This window comes from Cricetulus griseus, chromosome 3, assembly GCF_003668045.3.
Source record: "Cricetulus griseus strain 17A/GY chromosome 3, alternate assembly CriGri-PICRH-1.0, whole genome shotgun sequence".
Classification (NCBI taxonomy): domain Eukaryota; kingdom Metazoa; phylum Chordata; class Mammalia; order Rodentia; family Cricetidae; genus Cricetulus; species Cricetulus griseus.
The window spans coordinates 13786924-13808896 of NC_048596.1; the positions used below are offsets into that span (position 1 = coordinate 13786924).

The window sequence follows — 21973 nt, forward strand, 5'->3', positions numbered from 1 at the left end:
TTTATTTAATCTAACTTCACTGTCTCTCAGACCCAGAGCTGGCCTTAGACCAGTAACTTCTCCCAGAAACCAACTATCCTGTCTAGAGATATGGGTGGAACCATCACTATGGCTGGACACTGTTAAGTGTCTCCAAGGGGAGTGCCTACACAGCTCTTTGTACCTTTCTTCTCTCCCCAGCTGCCATCCAAGATAACTAAGCTAAGTTATTAATATAGACAAAGCCTCCAGAAGTGGCTATGCCAGACAGTCCCAGCGGGCACACACACTGCTCTTGGGTGTTTATTTGCCTGCTTACAATACATACAAAAAACAGGTTTCCTGGCATGGGTAAAGCTGCCAGTGCCAGCAACAATCAAGGATACCTGTAAGTCTAGGTCATGTCTTGGGACCTACAGTATGGAATGACAAAGTGGGTGCTTGTCCCTGGAGTAACCCACTCACCAGCCCTGAAGTAACAAAAGAAATATGCTAATGGTCTGTTACTTAACAGTGTTTTTTGTTTTGTCTTTTGGCATTTGTTAGTATTCAAAGGTTGATGATCTTTTCTTGCTAATACCAGGGTTCACAAACAGAAAGCACATGCAGATGTGAACTCTCTTGTCCCTTACGGAGAGCGCCCAGGATCTGGCAAGTTAAATAAGGATAACTATACCCAGCTAATGAAATCCATGGACGAACTGGACAATGCCAACAACATGCCAGAAGGCTTGGACCCCTCAGTCTGGGAACATTTCTGCCTAACCAGACGAACAAAAGTGGAAAATGAATATAGAGTATGCAACTTCGTTTTAAATTTTATTTTAGGCGTATTAATAGAAAATATCACATCTGTCAGCACATTCAGGAAAACTAAGTTTTAAAATTCTCTTTCCAGGTAGTAGTTAGTAATATTAATAATAACCTAACAAATCAAGTAATATTATTTGGGTTGCTATAAATCTTCAAGGTCCAAAATGATGGCTGCTAGTACTAGCAGTTAGTGTGCACAGGGAATAAATGTGGCCAGCTAACAAGTGTTTGAGCGGGAAGCACATACAGATTTAGGAGACCTACTGTACAACACATGGAGAGCATCTCATGAATATTTTTACATTGCTTAGAAACAGAAGAGTCTCTTGGAGAAATTGTATTCGAATTAAAGTATTAGTAAAATTAAGTTCATCTGTTTCAGTCACTTTTATAATGTGACTACAACAATGATTAAAATTACACATGGCTCACATCACTCTTCTAACACACTGTTACAAATGACTCATTTTGCAAAGACTATATTTAGCTGGCCAGAGGCAGCTTCATGCTTCCTAGAAGAAGGTGTGGGCTATAATAACAGTAAAGGGTAAAAACATGGATCGCTCTGAAGAGACCTTTCTGTTTCCTGACTACCTCTGTCTCCTCTCTCCTAATTCCCTAAAGCCAGTGCACATACATCGGATTGGCATAGTTTTATTAAGTCTCCATGATTCTAGAATTTCATCTAAAGTGATGGGAACAGATTTCAAAATGTCATATAGACATGTACATCATACACACACACACACACACACACACACACACACACACACACACACACACACACATCAATTGCATACTTGCTTTTCAGCAAGAGGTCAGTTTGATACTCTTGAAATTTCTTAATGAACTACATGTTTTATGTCGTTCGCTTACTGGCAGACATTTAGACTTCTATTAATCCCTGAGAAAAGTAGGTTTGTTAGGGAAAGTCAAAGACAGATGTTGTCTCCACTCAAGTCTCCACATGTCCTGACACACTGGCGGTTGGCTTTCCCAGGTGAAACAGAAGGCTGCCGGCCTCCAGGAAATGACAAGCTTTCTGCGGAAGAGATTGGAGGATGACGAGGTTGTGCAGCATGAGATTGAAAGAGTGTTCCAAGAGCTCCTCCGGTAACGGAACCACTCAGGCGTAGTCATTCATGCTCACAGTGTGAACTGGGCTGGCTCTCTCAGGCGTCTTCATTCATGCTCACGGTGTGAACTGGGCTGGCTCTATCCAGCAGGGCTGTCACTGCAGAGACAGCCTCCTGCCTGGCTGCTCCACAGCTGGCACCATGCTGAAAGGTTCTGTTTTATAGAGTGCACCTTTGTTACACAGGGCTTGTTCCAAAGAGAATTTGCCATGTGTGCTCTCAAAAAACAAAGACGCAAACTTTGGGAGAGGGAAGAATCATAGTTTTGTGTAAATCTGCTCCTACCACATAAAACACAAAGAGCCAGCCTCTGCCAGTGGAGACTTTGGGGCTCAAGGCTGAGTGGAACCAAGCAGATTTCCAAACAATTTCTCCATAAACACCCACCAGATTTGTGTTTTGCTTCTTGGAGCCTGGTGGTTTTCCTGAGAGCTTTGTATAAAGTCTTTGCTTCACAAAGTGTATAACCACACTTTTTGTGATGATAGACACATCAGTGATGCTCCCAAAATCATCAGTATACATCAGTTTTAGGTATAGGCTATAGGAGGAATACAAATTAGGCAATAAATTTGATAAGTAGCATATAGACTTGGTATTGTTGGTATAGTATCAAAACTCAATAAGATTGATAGATGGTGGTAATGCACGCCTTTAATTCCAGCACGAGGGAGGCAGAGGCAGGAGGATCTCTGTGAGTTGGAGGCCAGCCTGGTCTATAAAGTGAATCCCAGGGCAGTCTGGACTGTTACTCAGACTGTTACCCTGTCTCAAAAAACCAAAAAACAAACAAACCAATATGGACATAATTTTAATAGATTTGCCATTCAAAATATTTCTACTTCATTTTAAAATTCTTTTCATTACAATCCAAACTACACCATTTTTTCTAACAGTAAAAGTTCAGGACTAATTCTGCCCCTACTGTTGTTCGACCAATCCACTTAGAGGAACTTCCAGGAAAGTGTCTTTGGGGACATACTCTTCATGCCACTCAGGTTGCCTTCCTTAGGTTAGAATATCATTTCTCAGATAGTAGGTGAAGTTTGAAGCCTACGTATATGACGGATACCTCTTTTGAAATCTTTTTCCATTTAGATTACAGGAGGAGAAAGTGAAATTCCAGGTGAATTTGACAATACAAGTTCTTCTTAAACAAGGACAAGTAGAACTGGAGAACTTCCAGTTAAGTTTGGAATATTCTGATGCAATCCTCATTAACAAGAACATAATTGAAGACTTGAATTCTGTGATTCGGGTAATTATAGTTTTCAAACATACTGCCTTCTGTATAAAATGTTGCATAGTGGCTCTCGTTTCCATGGTAACTGTGCTGGCTAGTTTTATGTCAACTCCACACAAGCTAGAGTCACTGGAGCGAGGGAACCTCAACTGAGAAATGCCTCCTAAAATCGGACTGCAGGCAAGACTGTAGAGCGTTTTCTTAATTAATGATTGATGGGGAGGGCCCAGCCCATTGTGGGTGGGGTCACCCCTTGCCTAATGGTCCTGGGTTCTATAAGAAAGGAGACTGTGAGCTATGAGAAGCAAACTAGTAAGCATTACTCATTCATGGCCTGGACATCAGCTACTACCTCCAGGTTCCTGCCCTGTTTGAGTTCCTGTCCTGACTTCCTTTGACGATGAACAATGATGTGGAAGTGTGAGCCAAATGAACCCTTTCCTCCCCAAGTTGTTTTTAGTCATGGTGTTTCAGACTAAGACAGTAACTTTAATTCAGCTACATTAGTGTTTTGTCTGAGTAGCTGCCATTAAATTCACCTATAGAATTTTGTAAATGTGCCCAGAATGTAAATATTTTTTAAAATCTCCCTAGATGATTCTAAGGGATATAAAGTTCAAGACAGTGAGGCTAAATGTCCATTCTAATATTCCGTAGTTCATACATTTCTTGTATAACTCTCAGTATATACTCTATTTGATTTATGTAGTTCTGCTACCTCTCTGATTACAGTTCTGGTTTTAGCTGTGGGAGGCCCCATCCCACCCCAATGCGTGCTTTAATTTAGCTAAGGTTTGCCAATCTTCCTGATCAATTTCATGGATTCTATTGCTCTCCTATTTTCTACTTCACTTATCTCCATCTTACTCTATCTTCCTGCTGACTTTTACGTTAGCTTGTTCTTTTTCTGGCATGTAGAGTTAATGATGTAGACACTCTTCTTCCTAAATGTGTAACAAGAAAATCAATGCCAAGTTAGCTTTGGCAGTATTCAAAGCTCCGCCCCACTAATGCCCTCCCTCCCTCTCTGTTCTGTGTTCACTCTGTCTTTCCATATTATGTATTCATTAACACTGATTCATAGAGACTGTTGTGTAGCTTTTTCTTTTAATTATATGAGAGAAAAGGAATAATTAGGAGCCAGAGTGGATTTTACATTTACTATGTATTCCTGTTCTTTCCCCACCCCAACCCCATACAAAAGCAATGAATCTTTTAGTGCAGTTGTTTAATGAGCTAACCCGGTTAGCTCGGGCCTTTCATCCATCCACCACTTCGGATGGCTGGGGAAAGATCCCGAGAAACCACGGGACAAGGATCTTATAGGGCAGCGTAAGGGGAGTGTCTAGGGGTATGCAAAGTCTCAGGTTGGTGCGCCTCCAGGCTTAGACGACCTGCCCTGTGTTGATTGGTCAACTGGTTGCTATGGCCCATAGGCCCTCCCAGGGCGTTGCTATGCTCTGCACATCATTGCTGTGCACTTGTCCGTAAAGCACATCCAGAGCCGTAAAGCATAGCCCCGCTAGCTAACTTCTGATTGGTTCCTTGCCACAAGGAGGGCATTTGACCTCCAAGTGAGCAAGGCCAGGTCAGGCAAGCACGTGTTGGCCTGTCATGGCTGCCAAAACTGGATTGGTCCCTTCATTCCCCCCTTCTCAAAGTACCCGTGAGAGGACTCAATCCTGAGTCCTCCTGCCTGTTAAGGGCTCAAAGGGGTGTTTAACAGGCCCTGCCATTAACTGACAGATTTTTCTGAGGGAGTGACATTTGCATCTGGTGTCATATTGTCCCCTATGTAAGGGAGTTGCCTTTTGACTTAGCATTTCAACCAGGGAAAATGGGCAACATATTCATTCCCATGTTACTTCCTGCTGACTTTAGGACGCAGTTAGGGACCCAAGAGGGCTGAAATGCTAGTCAAAAGCAAAAAGGAAATTCAGGAAATGAGGTATCCATCAGGAGCAGCTGGTTGGCAGACTCTGTTGAAGAGACAGAGGGTGTCCACATCAGCTGGACTGGTTTACATCCACACCACACCCAGGGCTTAAAGAGCTTAGGAGCAGGCTGTAGTCAGCAACTGATACTCAGATGTGTCTTCCAGAAGCAGAAACTTATTTAAGACAGGTTTAAACTGGGAACAAAAGTTAAAACTTACGTACTTGGAACTCTTTAGACCCATAGTTTTAGTGATCAAGAAGAGTGGGAGTTCCAAGACCAGGGCAGAAAATCTTATCCTTAGATCCTTATTGGGGAGCCATATTGAGGCTTGATTTTTACATATATAAAATGAACTACCAAGCTTACTATAGTCTTGTGGATTTGGCTGCCTGATGCTGCCACAATGACAACAATGAATACTTTCAGAGATCTGAGAAGGAAAAATTTCATACAGTTTCCAAATCTATTAAAAAGTGACAGGTACCAGTCCATATACAGTTAGCCATATCCAATTCTCCATCAGCATTGGAGGCAGAAGTATCAAAGAACAGCATCAATCTTTGTCAGGCCTACAAGGTGAGAGTTTTCTTTCTCTCTGTGGAAGAGGGACATGGGAAAGACTGACCTTATTTTGTCTAGGCAAAGGGGGTTCAATCAATGTTCCAGTGTCCAGCAGTTTTGTCCACAGTCTGGGCCAGGTCCTGGTGGCAGGGGTTGCATCTGAGCTTCTTGCTCACTGGTCAGCATCGTCATAATCCAGGCACAAGAACCAGGGTGCCTCGTAATCTTCTTTGGAGACTTTGGGTCACTGTCAGGATCTAGCAGTCTATCTGATATTATAAACTTTTAAATTAACATTTTAAATGTCACATTCTGTAGGTCTCTGGAGCATTAGAGGTCTGTCTGTCTGTTTAGTTACTTGCCTTAAGCACATAGGTGGCTGGGTAAGGCTCTATCCCTCAATTAATTAATTTTCAGTCTAAATGTAACTGGTTTTAACTTAGTAAAATATTTGAAACTTAGCAGTTGAATTTAAATTGCATATAGAGTTACTTTATATTCTTTAAACAGTAGCCACATGTACACGTTTTAGTTGTTTGCTTAAGCTTAACTTCTGAAAACAAAAACTGTATTAATTTGTATTTTTAACATCTGACAATTGGTTAAGTAGCTTTTATAAAACCAGAACTTTTACATTGTCAGGTTTAGCTTTAAAAATAATGATTTTAAATTGAAGCTCTGTAAGTAACAATAAAAACATTTTTAAAAGCATAAATATCTTATAACCTTTTAGATTACAAAGTTTAGCATTCCTGTATATAGAAGCATTAATATTTTAAATCTTAATTAAAGAAAAAACTTGTTTATAAGATGGTACCTCCTAATTTCCATGTGGTCACCTTCAGTCAAGATGGTGGTCCAAATATCTTTTTCAACTTCAGCAAAATTGCTAACAGCTAGCCATGTGACTAGCTTGCCATAAGGCTGACTGCAAAATGGCGGCAACCTGCACCATTTGTTTTAGCTGTATGCTTGTAAGATAACTTAGATTATGCCAGAAAAGAGATAGAACTTTTTAACAAAACAAGCATATAATTTTCTTGAGAAATAAACAATTTCTTAAACAGAATTAACCTAATATGGTTAAAATTTATATTTATATTACCAATTTTTAAAATTTAGTATTTGTAGATATGAAAAACCATAGCAAACAGTTCACATTTCCCTTTCCCTCTTGTAGTTTTTAATAACTTTAAGGCCGTTGCGTTTTGGCTCACTCATCCCAAGCCATGCGCTCAGGGCAGAGACCTGGGGGTGGGCTGCCAGTAAGCCCAAACCCTCTGCCCATGTAGGGGTGGGAAAGAAACCCTCAAGGCTTCTCTGCCCCAACATTCTGCACACCACGTGTGTGGGGCACAGACAAGGCCAGGCAAATGGTAGCCTTGCAAGTCATGTGCTCAGGGCAGGGAAACTCCTGCTGTGTGCCAGGACCTGTGGCAGAATGGCAATTGGGGCAGAGAAGAGAGAACCCCACTTTGCATGCCTCACAGACAGGCAGGTGAGGATGGAGAGATGCACCAGCCAGGCTCAGCTGTGAGGGCCTCAGCAGTGGTTAGAGTCCAGAAGAGCAGCCTCACCATGTGCTTCGAGACAGGGGACCCCGCTGCAAAACACTCTAACCCATGGCACATGGTAGAGGAACTTGTGTCCCGCACGCCACGAGCTCAGGGCAGCAAGAAAAGACCCCTGACCCACCCATCCTATGTGCTTTGGGCAGTAAGGACACACACACACACACACACACACACACACACACACACAGAGAGAGAGAGAGAGAGAGAGAGAGAGAGAGAGAGAGAGAGAGAGAGGAGAGAGAGATATGCTGGAGTCCAGAGTGGCAGCTGTTCTGAAAGACTTCCAGAGTCAAGACAAAAGACAGGCTTAACAAACACACAGCACAGACTAGACAGACTAGGGTCCTATTCAGAATCTCAGATGGCCAGCCACATAGCAGACAACTTGGTCCTCAACCAAGTCTTCCCCTACAGATTGGGCAACCCCCCTGAGTCCCCTTACCTTCACAGATGGAGCAGGCAACTTGGTCCTAGACCAAGTCCCCATCCTACAGATTGGGCGACCTTGGGCTCCCTGGCCCCCTTATTACAGACTTCAGAAGCTGCCACCCGAACCTCTGCCCTAAATGAGGGATTGGGGCATCCCCTCAATCCCCTCCCCTTAATCCTTGTAGGCCTACTTACAGATTTTGCTAGTGTACCAAACATAGGTACGCTTTACACAATTAACAAAAACATGAAAACACAAAACTGACACACAACATACAGCTCAGGATCTGCCAAGCCAGCACCGAAAAGCAGGCAGGCTGTGGATCGAAACAGATCAGATAACAAGCCTGCCTAACCGGCCAGTCACATAGCGTGCTCCAACCCGCCAGGCTTCACAGAAACCATACAGAAACAAAGACCAAAGCTTCAACAGCCGAAAAAGAAAACTTTCTTGTGTGGCGCCACATGACTCAATGAAAGGGGTGTCGTGGTGGGTTTTGGGGATCCCGGATGAGCCCCCAAATGTTGTGCCCAAATTCTGAACCCCAAAATCACCAAGAGGCTCATATCATTGCAAAAGCAATGAGTCTTTTATTGCAGCTGTTTAACGAGCTAACCCCATTAGCTCTGGCCTTTCATCCATTCATCACGGCGAATGGCTGGGGAAAGACCTGTATTGTGTTCTTTTTTTTTTTTTTTTTTTTTTTTTTTTTGTTTTTCGAGACAGGGTTTCTCTGTGTAGCTTTGGAGCCTATCCTGGCACTTGCTCTGGAGACCAGGCTGGCCTTGAACTCACAGAGATCCGCCTGCCTCTGCCTCCTGAGTGCTGGGATTAAAGGTGTGCACCACCAACGCCCGGCCTGTATTGTGTTCGTAAGTAGCATTTTTATCCCTTTCTTTTTCTTTGAGTTTCTACTATCTCATCTTTCAATCTGAAGGACTTCCTATAGCATCTCTGACAGAGAAAGTCCACTGACAATGGGTTTTCTCCATCCTCTTAGCTCCTCTCAAAATCTCGTTTTTCATTTAAAATATTCCACTCTATATTTCATTTTTTGAGAGGTCTTTCGACATCACCTAGGCTGACCTCAAACTTGAGATCCTTCCACCTCAGCCTTCTGAGTGCCACGACTACAGGAGTCAGCTTAACCTTCATTTTTGAAAGAGTTGCTGTAACTATAAAATTCTTAAATTCTTGATTGACAGGGTTTGTGTTGGGTTTTCTCCCTTTTTTGTTTGGTTTCTCTATTTTCTTCCTTACTTTTTCTCTAGGAGTATACAATTTGGTGGGGGTTGCTTTACTTTGAATTTTGTATCTTTGTTTCTTCTGCCCTTTCCTTAGTCAAAATCATTCTCCTGAGGCAGTGCTTGCTGTTCTCTCAGTGACTGAAGGCCTTGGCTCTCTGAGGGAAAAGGTTAGCACATTTCCTAAGTGCTGGTTCCAGTCTTTCTCCAAGACTAAACAACCAAAGTAGAGTCCCCAACTTTCTACCTTCTTCCTGTGTTCCTGTTAAGCACACACATAATGGAGTTTTGCAGAAAATGCCATGCTTAGCCAGACTTGGTAATACCTGGAATCTCAGAACTCAGGGGCCAGGGCAGAAAGATGCAAGTTCAATGCCAGCCTGGACTACATACCAAGATCTTGTCTCAGAAAGTCTTAAAAATGTAGGTTGAGCAGCTGAATAGATTATAGTATCATTAACAGATGGTAGAAAGACTGGAAAGATTGTAGCTTTCACTGAAACCATAAAGAGTTTTGACCTTTGTTAATTTGAGATGTATTTCAACATTCCAGTGAGTTGTCCAGCCTGACAGAGTTCAGAGTTGAGATGTGCTCTCTACAGAGCACATGTAATAACTGTGTAGGCATCTGGTCTATGGATCGTAATGGTGGCCACACCCCTTTGGGTATGGTTTCAGGTAGACGGAAGTGGAAAGAGGAGCTTGAGGCATGGCCTTCTGTTGGGTCAGTGGACCCAGAAGGAAGAGCAGGGAAAAGCTCCAGGGGTTCCTTGTATTTTTCTGTGTAATTGTTCCCCAATAAACACCCATTTTTCACTTATCTTGGGTGCAGTGATAAAATTAAATCCTCACCTTCATAACTGCATATTGATTATTACATACAGATATCTAATTATAGTACACTTAAGCCATGAGATTGCTCAAGACAACCTAGGAAGTCAGGTAAACCAGAAATAGGGAGCTCTGAAAGGCCCAGCACAGTAGATAGGAAAGGAGATGGAAAAACAGGGAAGAAAACTAGGGCACTGTCTCCTGGACACCCCAAGGACAAAGACTCCAAGGAGTAGATAGAGATGTGTATACAAAGTCAACTACTTGACAGCAGTCTCGGGAGAGAGGTGAGGACAGGGTGTCCCCAGTGAGGGTGGGGTAACATGACATGGGGAAGTAAAAGCACTGACATAAGTACATCCTACAACACTAGCTGAGGTAAAGGTAAAAAGGAGGTGTAGCTCTACAAGAGTGGCTGTCCATCTTAGCACCCTTGACGTCTGAGACAGACTGTTTTCTATGGGGGCTGTCCTGTGCTTTGTAGGCTGCTTAGCACCATCCCTGAGCTCTACTCACTAGATGCTGACAGCAACCTCTCTGGCTGTGGCAGCCCAAACATAAACCAAAGCAAATCCTGTACCAGGCCAATATGTTTTCCTTGACAGAGAAATGCTTAAACTTTTATAATTTTTGAGCTATTGATGGCCAGAGGAAGTGTGTGAGCATGGGAGTAAGGTGACTGAAATATAATTTTCAAAGTCATTAAAAGTAGGAAACCCAAGGAGTTCAAGACCAGGCTATGATCAAAAGATGAAAATAAAAGGGTAGGATGCAGTAGGGTATAGCTTAGTGACATGTGCTTCAAAAAGTTAGATTTTGGACAGAGAAGGCAAAAAGAGAAAGAACGCAAAATGGTAATTGGTGGGATTCTTATATAAATTGATTGACTAAGACAGCACAGCCCAGGCTGGCCAAGAATTTATTGTGTGATCAAAGCTTATCTCATTCTTTGGGGCAATCTTCCAGTCATAGTCTCCCATGTCCTAGAATCACAGGTTGAAGCCACCACACATGGCTACAAATTCATTTTAGAGACATGGTAATTTCATTTGTAGTAATCTTAGGATAATTTTTGTATTTAATTTAAATAAATATTGTTTATAGTGATATTCCTTAATTTTATTAATATTAAATTGAGATAATGTAATATTAAATAATATTTAAGTTAATTGAATAACTATTAATATTTTGATAAAATTTAATGCATTTAGTATTTATTGATGTAAATGTTTATTTTAAAATATTCCAGAATTAACTATGTTATTAATTATCCTATATGAATATGTGACTATATTGCATATATGAATATATAACCTAAAACAAATATATTGAATAACTGTTATTCCAAGTGAAATATAAAATACCAGGGTGTTTTATGTATCAGATCTGAATTTTAGGCATGTTAGCTACGTGCTTTACCCAGACAATCAATTCAATGGCATGGAGGCTTCACACATGCAGGTGACATATGAAGTCATAGAAACCGGCTTCAGATGGTCTTCAGTCTGCACACACACTCGGTGTGACTGCTGATGTGCCCTTTTAGACTCAGGGACAAAAGAAAGTGGCCAGCATGATAGAAAGTAAGGAAGTGCACAAAGGTATCTATCAGATCGAGTGGGAGCACAAGAAAATGCAGATGGAAATGGAAGACCTGAACCAGAAGGCCTGGGACATCCAGATGCTGTTCTTCTCGAGAGACCGTCAAAAGGCAAGTCTCCCACAACGCTCACTCACTCGGAAGCCTCCCTTAGGCAAGCACCTTCCACGCCAGGTGTGCTCCTACCTGGGAACACACTTGAGCTGGTTTTCCTAGAGGCTTTGTTTGCTGATTTCATGGCTCTGTTCTATTTATTTTCTCATCTCTCTAGACACACATGGTGGCTTAAAAATGAGTCAGCTTGGTTGTCTCTACTATACCTGTCTTTCCCAATTTAGTTATCTTTTCTTTGTTTCCTCCGTGTCTGCCATTGTTTGACCACGCCTCCATTTTCAATGGTTTAGAGTGTGATATACTGTCTTACAATTAGTTAGCATCTTGGCCTGGGCTGGCCTTCTCCGTCTCTCTCTCTCTCCTCTCTCTCTCCCCCACCTCCTCCCTATCCCTTTCCTCTCCTCTCCCCTTCTCAAAATCCATTTAGTTATATGTATACTGCTATTATACTGAATTCCTACTTGATCAGTACCCTGCTCAGATATTTTAAATACTCTTTAAATACCAAAGTCCCTAGGTGGACATTGTCTTTCAACTTGCCTTAGGGCAAATAAGAGGAAAGATACCATTATGCCTCTTATGCATCAGTATTCTCAAATGAGGGGTGGGGGAGGGAGGGGGAAAAAGAAGGGAGGGGAGGGAGTGGGTATATATGGAGGCTAGAGATCAACATTAGATGTCTTCCTCAGGAATTTTCTCACATGGGTGCTGGCAACCTGCTAATGCTGGGGTTACAGGACCATATGGGTGCTAGGAACCTGAACTCAAATCTTCATGTTTGTGTGGCAAGCATTTTACCAAATGAGCCCTCTCCCAGGCACATAAATGGATTGATTACCTTTTGCTCACATTGGCTCTTCAACCTGGAACGCTCCCCCCACCCCCGACCCATTTCTTCCCTTACTCTGTTCCTTGTCCCTTCCCCTCCTGTCCTATCTTCCTAGTTCATCATTTTAACTTATACCACATTATCCAACAGTCTTTCTTGATTTCCCAAGCCTAGAAAAATCCTACTCCATCACAAACTGCCCTTGAATTTGTTAACACCTGACATACATTCTGGTAACCATGTGTGTTCTTTTCTTGAAGGCTATGTCATGTTGTCTTTGTATCTACTTTGGTATCTTTAACTAGAACACTATTAATGTATGACCCAGGTGAGACACTTTGTTTGGTGAGCTGAACGAATGAAAAACTGTAAGCATTTGTAATGATTAGCATATAGGTGTGTATTGATAGCTAAATACAAATAATTATAGCACAAAAGCTGAATCAATCTTAACACACACAAATATTTGTTGTGAAACTATAATTTTCAAAACTATTCATAGTTACCAACTAGAAGAAATAGAAAAAAATTATCCTTACATGTGTGTTTTTTTCCCCTCTTAAAGTACCTAAATGAAGCAAACTACGAGAATGTGATTGCTATTCAGATTGGACTAACGGAGCAAACCCTTAATGCTATAGAGAAGGTCAGTCTCGAGCACATGGATCATTATAATGCCATCATCAGTGGTGAATCGTGTGGGCAAATGCTTCAGTCATGAACCCAGACAAAACCTAACAGAAACTTGATAACTTAGTGATAGTCCTGACAATCTGAGGTCCCTGAATGCAGTCTTTGCAACCATAGCCAGTGATACAGACTAAAGTGTTTCTCTGGGTATTAGGATTAGATCTGGGAATTCGTGTGGATGAATGTGGGTTTGCTTTTACATTGGTTAAATCTGAGCCACAGAAGTACTGATAGTGTTCCTGGCATTTTGAACTTTTCCTCTTTGTACAGCTAAATAACAAAATCAGTTTTCCAGCATAGTATGTAAGATGGAAGCAAAGGCTTTTAAACGTTCATTTTTAAAACCATGTACAATCTTTTCTAGTGTAGTGTTACCATTCTGTCTCGTAACAAAAAATAGAGTTTCTACTGAGGATAGCATACTAGGAATATAGTAAGTTATCTTAATGATGATAAAGTATTTTTAAATTCCAAATGTTTAAAACTTCTTTTTCAAAATTGCTTTTGGGGTTTCGTGGACCAAAACTTTCAGACTCACAAGAAGAATGTAGAACACTGCAAAAAATTACTCAGAAAATTGGTAAGATACAGTAATCAGAAAGATGTAGCCAACTACATGCTGAGCTGCAATCTACGGGAAGAACTAGTGGCCATCTCAGAGAGACAGGACATTTGCAGTGAACTGGGTGAGCGTTGTTTTCCTCAATCAATTAAACGTAATAATTGGTATTGGTATTCTAACCAGTATCCTTGTTATCTGCACAACCAAAAAGCAACCGGCATCTCTTTCACACAAATGATCTTAGATGATGTTCCTATACTAAAAGTGCTGGTCATAATTCAACTAATTCTTTTCTCTATTTCTGGATTAGAGCCTATGCTGACTTGTGAAAAGATTGCCAGAGAACGGTATGAAAACCTGCTGAAGAAACAGAAGCTAACAAACATTTCCAAACAGCAAGCTGAGCAGATCTCCATTCTGCAGGCTGAAGTTGAAAGACTAAGGATGAAAACATTCCCTGCCCTCATTCCCATGTAGAACGCCAGCAAGAGCAGAAGGCAAACTACTCCAAAATAATGTCACTTGGAGAAAAATGATTTCTCTTCCTCTCCTACCAGGGAATTTAGGTGCACATTTTTAATAATAAATTAAATTTACGTTAATCAGTATGCAACTATTTGTCCTACATTAATAAATGAGTAAAATACCATAAAGTATCATTTGTATTCATTAAAGAACAGTGGTTTTCAGCCTGGAAACACTCCAGATTTGTTTTGTTCAATTAAAATTACCAGAATTTTGGAGGCTTTACCAGTGAAACCAAAATCATCACTGATTTTCTTAAGTCATTTGTAAATTCTATTTGGAAGTGTAGTCTTCCTTACCTATGTAACAGAACTCTGTTTTTTCACCCTAACAAGGTTCAGTAAACAAGTGCTCATTTCCTTGAAATAGCTCATTCTACTCATGTAGAGGATACTAACCCTGTAGTAAGACTCCCTGGCAAACCCTTCATAGCCTGTGGTCTGCTGCACTACAAGGTGGCCTCATCAGGATCATTTATTGTCGTCTCCAAGTGAGGTCTATGTCCCACTTTTCTGCAATTTAAAATTTAAATTTAAGCTTAATACATAACACCATATGTAATATACACTGGAACAGACAAAGCAAAAGAGCAACAACAAAAAAAAATCTTCCATTTTGAAGGACACTTATAATCCCAAGGATCCTGAGAGTTGGCTGCCAGCCTATCTCAAATAATAAGTTTCCACTGAGTTTGTTTTGTCCTACTCCAGTGGGTTAGTCTTTATATTTTATTATTTTCCCTAAAGGTTGTCTTAGTTTTCTAATGAGAGATGGAGAGGGGGTGGATCCGGATGGGAGAGGAAGTAGGGAGGAACTGGGAGGAGTAGGGGGAAGGGAAACTAATCAGGATATATTACATGAGGAAAAACCAAAAAGCTATTTAAAATAAAAGGACAAACAATTTTAAAGCTACTTACTATCACACATGTGAGTAAGTAGGAAAATTTTGTGGAAATGAGAAGGTGAACAGCAGGACTAACACCATCTTGCTGACTTCCCTCACAACTATGACTACAAGGAGTCAGTTTAGCTGATTTAGCAGAGAACCCATTGGTAACATTTCTGAGACAGGATTTTCTGACAAGCATGGAGATGGAACCAAGAGGGTGTATAAGGTAAGATGTACAGGCACTTTATCCTTAGCATGGGATTGCCAGTTCTCTGGCAATTGCAGTCAACCATGGATACACTAGACTTGATTTTTCTCTTTTCTAGTATTATAAAAGTGCCATGACACTTAAATTAGTTGCCTAGATACTCCATTAGCTAAAAGACAATGTCCTGTATTCCACTGGCTAATTCTGGTCTTAATAGACCAAGTAGCCCATGCCATTTGTTTTTTGTCACCAGCTCTAGGTGGTGGTCCTTCCACAGCTTTTGAGTCACAGATGAGTTGGGCTTGGAGAGCTCCTGTTCATACTGTGTTTAGTAGGTGAGCATGTGCCATGCACTCTAACTCATCTCTCAATACTGTTCACAGTGCCAACACCTCTTAGTCTCTGCTGAACAGCAATTACGTATAGTTTTTGACAATTCATTGCCAACAAGTGGCACAGTCATTAGGTCAAGCATATCACAGCCTTATGTACAGGAAGATTAGACTCACAAACACAGATGGCAAGAAGTAATTTATATGTGTATATGGTAGTTGGGAGTGTTACAGGTTTGAGTCCCTGTTGTGTCAAACACCAAGAATTTTGAATCAAAAAGCGGGGGTGGGGTGGCACTCAGCTGAAAGCAAGTTCTTAGAGAGCTCAAGAAGAGTAGCCATTTACATACCAATATAGAAATATTTTTTCTAGATCCCAAAGCAGAAATCATGAAGGCTTCAGGAATAATTGGCAAATAGAACAAGGAATACACTGATCCACAAAGTTCTCCTTTCACCTACCGGTCTGCATAGACCTGCTATACTTAAAAGATGCCAGCCTTTCTTCTCCCAAGGTTATACAACAGCTCCAACAGCAGCAACATGCTTTTCCCACTGGGTTCATTCTAAATTCCCAGCAAGTGGGCCAGCTTGTCACATCTCCACACACAGCTGAGAAGTACTCTGGTTATTTAACTCTGATAGGTCCCTTTCCTGCTGAGGGCTCACTATAAACTCACCAGCCCTTCCAGTTTACATCACAGATGAAGCTACAAAGGCAACTGTGGAGAACCTTTCATACTAAGAACACCTCCATGTGGAAAGTAAGGATATGCAGGCTCCCAAGAAACAGATGGCCATTTCAGTAAATGAGGAAAACAAGACACAAATCTGGTGAAAAACTGTGGCTTTATATGTTTAATTACTTGCTAGATTAGCAGACGGAAAGATATATAAACTCAGGAGGGGCAGGTTACATTTAGGCCAGGTGAGGTTTAGACATTGAATAAAATACTTTTTAACACTGAATATAAACTCTTTTTGCCACAAAATCAATTTACTAAACCTGGTTTCCAGAATTATCCAAACTTCCTTTTAAACATCATTTATTTTTTTAATATTTAAATATTTTCTTTAGCAAACATATCCAAAATACGAAGCTTCGTGTTATAATTTTATGTATCAGAATATCTTAAACTGTTCAAGATACCTTTCTCTAAGCCACAAAAACAGCTTATATCTTTCTTCCCTTCAAAACACTCTTTTCACATTGCCATTCTCAAAGATATTCTGTAGAGGGGCCAAGAGTATAGCTCAGAAATAGAGCACATCTGAGGCCCTGGGCATGATCCCATCACCTCAAAAGGAGAGGGGAAAAAAGCCTGAAAGAAAAAAAAAAAAAACCCACAAAAACAAGAAACAAAAAACAACTTATCAAACCCCTGTAAATTCTTCTTCACTTCTATCATAGTGCACAACTTTCTCATCTACCCCGTAGTAGTCGATGAGCTCAGTGAGGCTGAGTTTCTCGTCCTCCTCAGACATGACTGCCTGCAGCTCATACAGTAGCTGCTGGCTGCACTTCCGCCACTTCTTTATTAACATCTCTAACTCAGCCAGGTTGTTCTGAAATAGAAAAAACAAGTCTGTCAATAATCAGAGCTGCGCATTTTAACTTAAACCATCAAAGCAGCTAAACCAGTTCCTCTAACGTTAAAAGCTAATACCCTAGGCATAAAGGCCACTACAACCTCTGGGAAAACCTTAACCTTGGGGGGAAAAAACAAATTTTTAAATCAGCATATTAAACTTAAGAAGAAACTGGGTTCTCAATACACTTTTGCATTACTACTATACTTTTAACCTGTAATGCTATGTTGTACCGTCCTAATTTTTCTGTGAGCTTCAAACTGTCCTTAAAAGGTAGAAACATTCTAGTTAAAAATATTTTCAGTATTTAGAAATAAGTCACCTTTAGAAAAGTCAAAAATTCAAAACCACAAATAAGATACGATGTCCTATCATGTATTCCATGTTGCTGGGGAAGAATGAGGTGTTATATGAGCAAGAACTATCCAGACAAAGATGTCACCTCCTTCCAAACATCCATGTTTTACTGACTTCAACCTGCGGGAGCTGAAAACTAACATCTGTGTTTTCTCAAATAAAATGCCTGACATTTTGTTTAGAGATACAAGATTATTACTAAAAGTACTTCCTACTGTACTCTGGTTTTTAGTTCTATTGGCATCCCTTTCTGCTCCCAGCATATTTTCACCTAACAATTTATACTTCTAATTTTGCTACTGGCTAGAAATTTAAGCCAAGAAGCTTCAACCGTGTATTGAACAAAAGCTGAAGCTCTTAAGTTTTACCTCTTGTTGACAGGGCTCATCTACCTCACTCTAAATCAATTTACTTCAGTTAAGGATGTGGTAAGCCAGATTTCTGCTTATTTGGTTTCTTGCTTACCAGACCAAAATGATTTCCAAATCCTGAAATTACTTTAGTGCAATTTATGTAAAAATTATTCAATGGTTCTAGAACTCTTCTCACCTTTATTCTATACATTTTGACAAGTTTTAATCTCCGAAGAAGTTCTTCCTTCTCTTGAACCTGCTTTGCCAATTTTGCTTTTTCTTCCTTTAATTTTTCTTTAGTATTCTCACTCTCAAAATCATTTTGGAGGGCACTGGAGGACCCAGTACCAAGTGACTTAGATTTGCATGCATTTGCATTCTCTGAGCTGTCTTTTTCAGACGCACTGTCTTTGTGTTTCAAACTTCCTTGGAATTCGGAACAGCTTTTTTCTTTTGATGATGCTCCTGGTTCTGAAGAGGTCTCATAATTTTCCTCCTTCTCTACTTTAAGTCGTTTCACCACACTACAAAAAGAATGAGATGAAGACCTTGTTTTCTTTAATCTTTCTTTAAGTGTTCCACTCATAGGCTGAAAAAGACACAAACAAAAATATTAAGAAAACATTCTTTTGTTTGTTTTTCAAGACAGAACTTTTGTGTGGCCCTGGCTGTCCTGGAACTAGGTCTTTAGATCAGACTGGCCTCAAACTCATAGAGATACACTGGCCTCTCTCTGCCTCTTTGGATTAAAGACATGTGCCACCACTGCCTGTCTAAGAAAACATTCTTCAAGTGAATCAATCTATTAGAAATAAAGACCGTACATTTCTATAGTACGTACAATGGGCGGCTTTTTGTCTCCACAAATCTCAAGCAAGTATCACTAATGCCTTTATTTCCCAGAAGCTCCTTTAGTCTTACTTTAGCAAGGTTAACTTCCTAAACTAGGCCTGAGACACTTCTCCCAGTCATCAGGAGTATTTGTTCAGCAGCTAGCACTTGCCTGGCAACACTAGAAATGCTTCAAAACTACAGACTAGGGAAAAGACCTGTCACCAAAGACTTTCCCTAAGGAATAGTATATAATTCAAATTTGAAGAATCTCAATAACCTGCTAAGAAACTCAACAAAATGAACTGATTCAAGAAGAAAATCTGGCAAAGACAGGAAGGCACAGGCTACACACTGACACTCCAGGGTCCTTAAAACTGCCACTATCAGAACATTTCAAAACACAGAAAGGGGGTGGAAAGCAAGATTTTCATACTTGTCTTCCTAAAGTATTTGTTTGGGGTGATGGTAGAGTATCACTGGTCCCCGGAGTGTCAGGTAAAGTCGATGCTGAATCTGATGTGCTCTTCTCCACCTTGCTCGATGCTGAATCTGATGTGCTCTTCTCCACCTTGCTCGATGCTGAATCTGATGTGCTCTTCTCCACCTTGCTCAATGATGAATCTGATGTGCTCTTCTCTACCTTGCTCGATGCTGAATCTGATGTGCTCTCCATCTTGGCGGATGTTGAATCTGATTCGATCTCCATCTTGGCAGAAGCTGAATCTACTGCACTCTCCACCTTGATGGATGATGAATCTGATTCGCTCTCCAGCTTGGTTGATGTTGAATCTGATTCACTCTCTATCTTGACGGATGTTGAATCTGATTCGCTCTCCAGCTTGGTGGATTCTGAATCTGATGTATTCTCCACCTTGTTAGATGCTGAATCTACTGCACCCTCCATCTTGGTGGATGTTGAATCTGATGCGCTCTCCATCTTGGAAGCAAACTCCTGATTTCCTTCTAAAAAGGAAAAGGCATGGTGATCAAATTAATATTTCAATTTTAATCAACAAAATTTTCCTTAGTGTACAAAACACCAAAAAGCCAGCAATTTCTTCCAATTATATATAGCTGTGATTTTTTCTAATTCTTTTCGAAGTTTTTCATTTACTTCTCCCCATGGGGAGAACAAGGTTTTGTTTTTTCACAACAAATTAACCGGCTATTATGCCATTGACTCTCACTGTTCTCCTTAAAATATCTCAAAAATATTGCACTTCGGGGAGGAAGGGAACTAACTTTACATAATCGAGAATTGTTTTTTTTAATTTTTGTGATAATTTTGCAAATAAAAGTGATACAGCTGGAATAATATAAATATCTTGAATCTTAAAAACTTTGTGCCTAGAACCAAGAATGCTGCAGGCAGGAGCCTTAGAAAGCAATGTGCACCCTATTTTGGTTTACCAAGGGGAAAGCCTCCCCAGAACCCATCTCCTCCTCCCTGGGCCCCATCTCCTCCTCCCTGGGCCCCATCTCCTCCTCCCTGGGCCCCATCTCCTCCTCCCTGGGCCCCATCTCCTCCTCCCTGGGCCCCATCACCTCCTCCCTGGGCCCCATCACCTCCTCCCTGGGCCCCATCTCCTCCTCCCTGGGCCCCATCTCCCCAAGCCCACTCCTTCCCTGCCTCCAGCACAGAAAGCCATCTACCACTCCCCTGGCCCCTCCTCCTCGCCCCTCCCCACAGAAAGCCATCGCCCCTCCCCACAGAAAGAACCCCTCTCCCACAGAAAGCCATCTACCCCGCCCTCTCCCACAGAAAGCCATCTACCCCGCCCCCTCCCCACAGAAAGCCATCTACCCCGCCCCTCCCCACAGAAAGCCATCTACCCCGCCCCCTCCCCACAGAAAGCCATGTATCCGGCCCTCCCCCGTCCTTTCCCCACAGCCCTCTACCGCACAGGCAGGACAGGGAGGCCGCGCTCGGGCGCCGCCGGGAAGCGCCGCTCTGTCAGCGCCACAGGCCGGCGGAGGCCGGGCGCCCGGAGCGGCCGCAGGGAGCAGGCCCCATACCTTCGTCAGCCATGCCCACTGCAGAACAACAGAGCCGCAGCCAGCGTAGCGGCCACAGGAGACGGGCTCGCCCCGGGGGCGGGGCCCGGGGGAGGAGACACGTCCGATTGGCTAGCGCCGCCGTAGCGGGCGGATGTGCCTGGGCCAAGCTCCCGACCGCGCGTGCGCGCAGGGCCGCCAGCCTCAGCCAGGGGGCGGGGCCAGACGTGCGCCGCTCGTGATTGGCAGGGCCGGCGGGCGCGCTTCGGGGCTCAGCTCCGCTCGGCGCGCGCGGCCGCCCCCGGGAAAGACGGCGCCGAGACGCTCTCTGCCCGGGCCTGAGGGGGGCGCGCTGCCGCCGCCGCCGCCACCGCCGCCGCCGCGGTCCTTCGCGGGCTGCCTTCTCGTGCCGCCTCCGGGGGCGTGCCCCGGAGAGAGGAGCGCGAGCCCCGCGCCCGCCCGCCCGCCCCCTGGCAGTCGCTCGCTCCCCGCGTTTTCCTCAGACGTGGCAGCGCCGGAAGCCGCGGGGCCTGCTCGCTCCCTGCCCGCGAGCCCTTCCCAGGCCTTTTGTGGTCACCGCTGGGCAGTGTGCGCGGCCGCGGGCGCGCCAGGAATCGGTGCGGGCCTCCGCAGCCCGCCTGGCCGCCGTCTGGCCCCCGACTTTGCTGTGCCCGCCCCGGCTAGTGGCTTCGCACGTTTTGGTCAAACCTGAGAAAACGTAACCTAAGGGCGTCCTTCTGGCACAGGGCGGGAAGCAGAGCAGTCGAGGGTCGGTGCAGAACTCACCTCAGACCCTGCGAGGCTACAGACTCGGCCTGAAACGCCCCTCCGTTTCCGGTGTTCGGGGGCGGGGTGGATGTTCGGATGCTAGGCAACCGCCGAGGGAAGCAGCTTGCTTGGGTGGAGCCCTGGGCGTAGGGAAAGCAGCTGAGTAACTTGTGAGTCACTTGGAAGTTTGCAATGGCAAGGACCACTCTTGTTACAGACGTGTTCTAACGGTGCCTTTGAAGTGCCAGAAAAAAGTGATTAGAGTCCTAAGCAGCAGAAACTTAATGAGGTTATTAGGCCTGTAGATGTTGCGGGCAGTTAATTGCCTACGTTCAAGTCTGGCACCCTAGTGGTTTTTTTGTTTGTTTGTTTTTTACTTGGTTTTGTTTTGCTATGCAGTGTAGAGGCCGTGTACCTGTTTGATGGTTTGGTAAGTGAGAATATCTACCTCCTACAGACGGGGAAATTAAATGATAATTTATGAACGGCAGTAAGAACAATTCAACTACCCAAAAAAATTTAATGGCGTTTTTTATTCAAGCATACTCGTCATCCCCTAATTGACCTAAAGCTATGTA

General features: G+C 42.7%; 2 protein-coding genes across 4 annotated transcripts in view; one reads left to right on the top strand and one right to left on the bottom strand.

Annotated features, from left to right (window-relative positions):
* Cfap43 (cilia and flagella associated protein 43) overlaps positions 1–14023 on the top strand; it is a 108002-nt gene extending 93979 nt beyond the window's left edge. Inside the window, exons 32-38 of the mRNA XM_027407056.2 lie at positions 563–776; positions 1793–1905; positions 3027–3186; positions 11296–11460; positions 12858–12938; positions 13515–13668; positions 13855–14023. Coding sequence (XP_027262857.1) covers positions 563–776; positions 1793–1905; positions 3027–3186; positions 11296–11460; positions 12858–12938; positions 13515–13668; positions 13855–14021 — 1054 coding nt within the window. The 3' untranslated portion in view covers positions 14022–14023. The remainder of the gene's footprint in view (positions 1–562; positions 777–1792; positions 1906–3026; positions 3187–11295; positions 11461–12857; positions 12939–13514; positions 13669–13854) is intronic.
* A 2305-nt stretch (positions 14024–16328) lies between these two features.
* LOC100755061 (swi5-dependent recombination DNA repair protein 1 homolog) lies at positions 16329–21528 on the bottom strand. 3 transcript variants are annotated; one of them, XM_027407059.2, is made up of 4 exons: positions 21414–21528; positions 19066–19595; positions 17995–18387; positions 16329–17064 (listed from the first exon to the last, which is right to left on the bottom strand). In XM_027407059.2, the coding sequence occupies exons 2-4, from the start codon at positions 19567–19569 to the stop codon at positions 16873–16875; spliced, it is 1089 nt and encodes a 362-aa protein (XP_027262860.1). In that variant the 5' UTR covers positions 19570–19595; positions 21414–21528; the 3' UTR covers positions 16329–16872. The 3 variants fall into 3 exon arrangements, with proteins under 3 accessions (XP_027262860.1, XP_027262861.1, XP_027262858.1); XM_027407060.2 differs by having other exon boundaries at positions 21336–21452; XM_027407057.2 differs by lacking the exon at positions 21414–21528 and adding an exon at positions 20649–20804.
* Between the last annotated feature and the right edge of the window lie 445 nt (positions 21529–21973).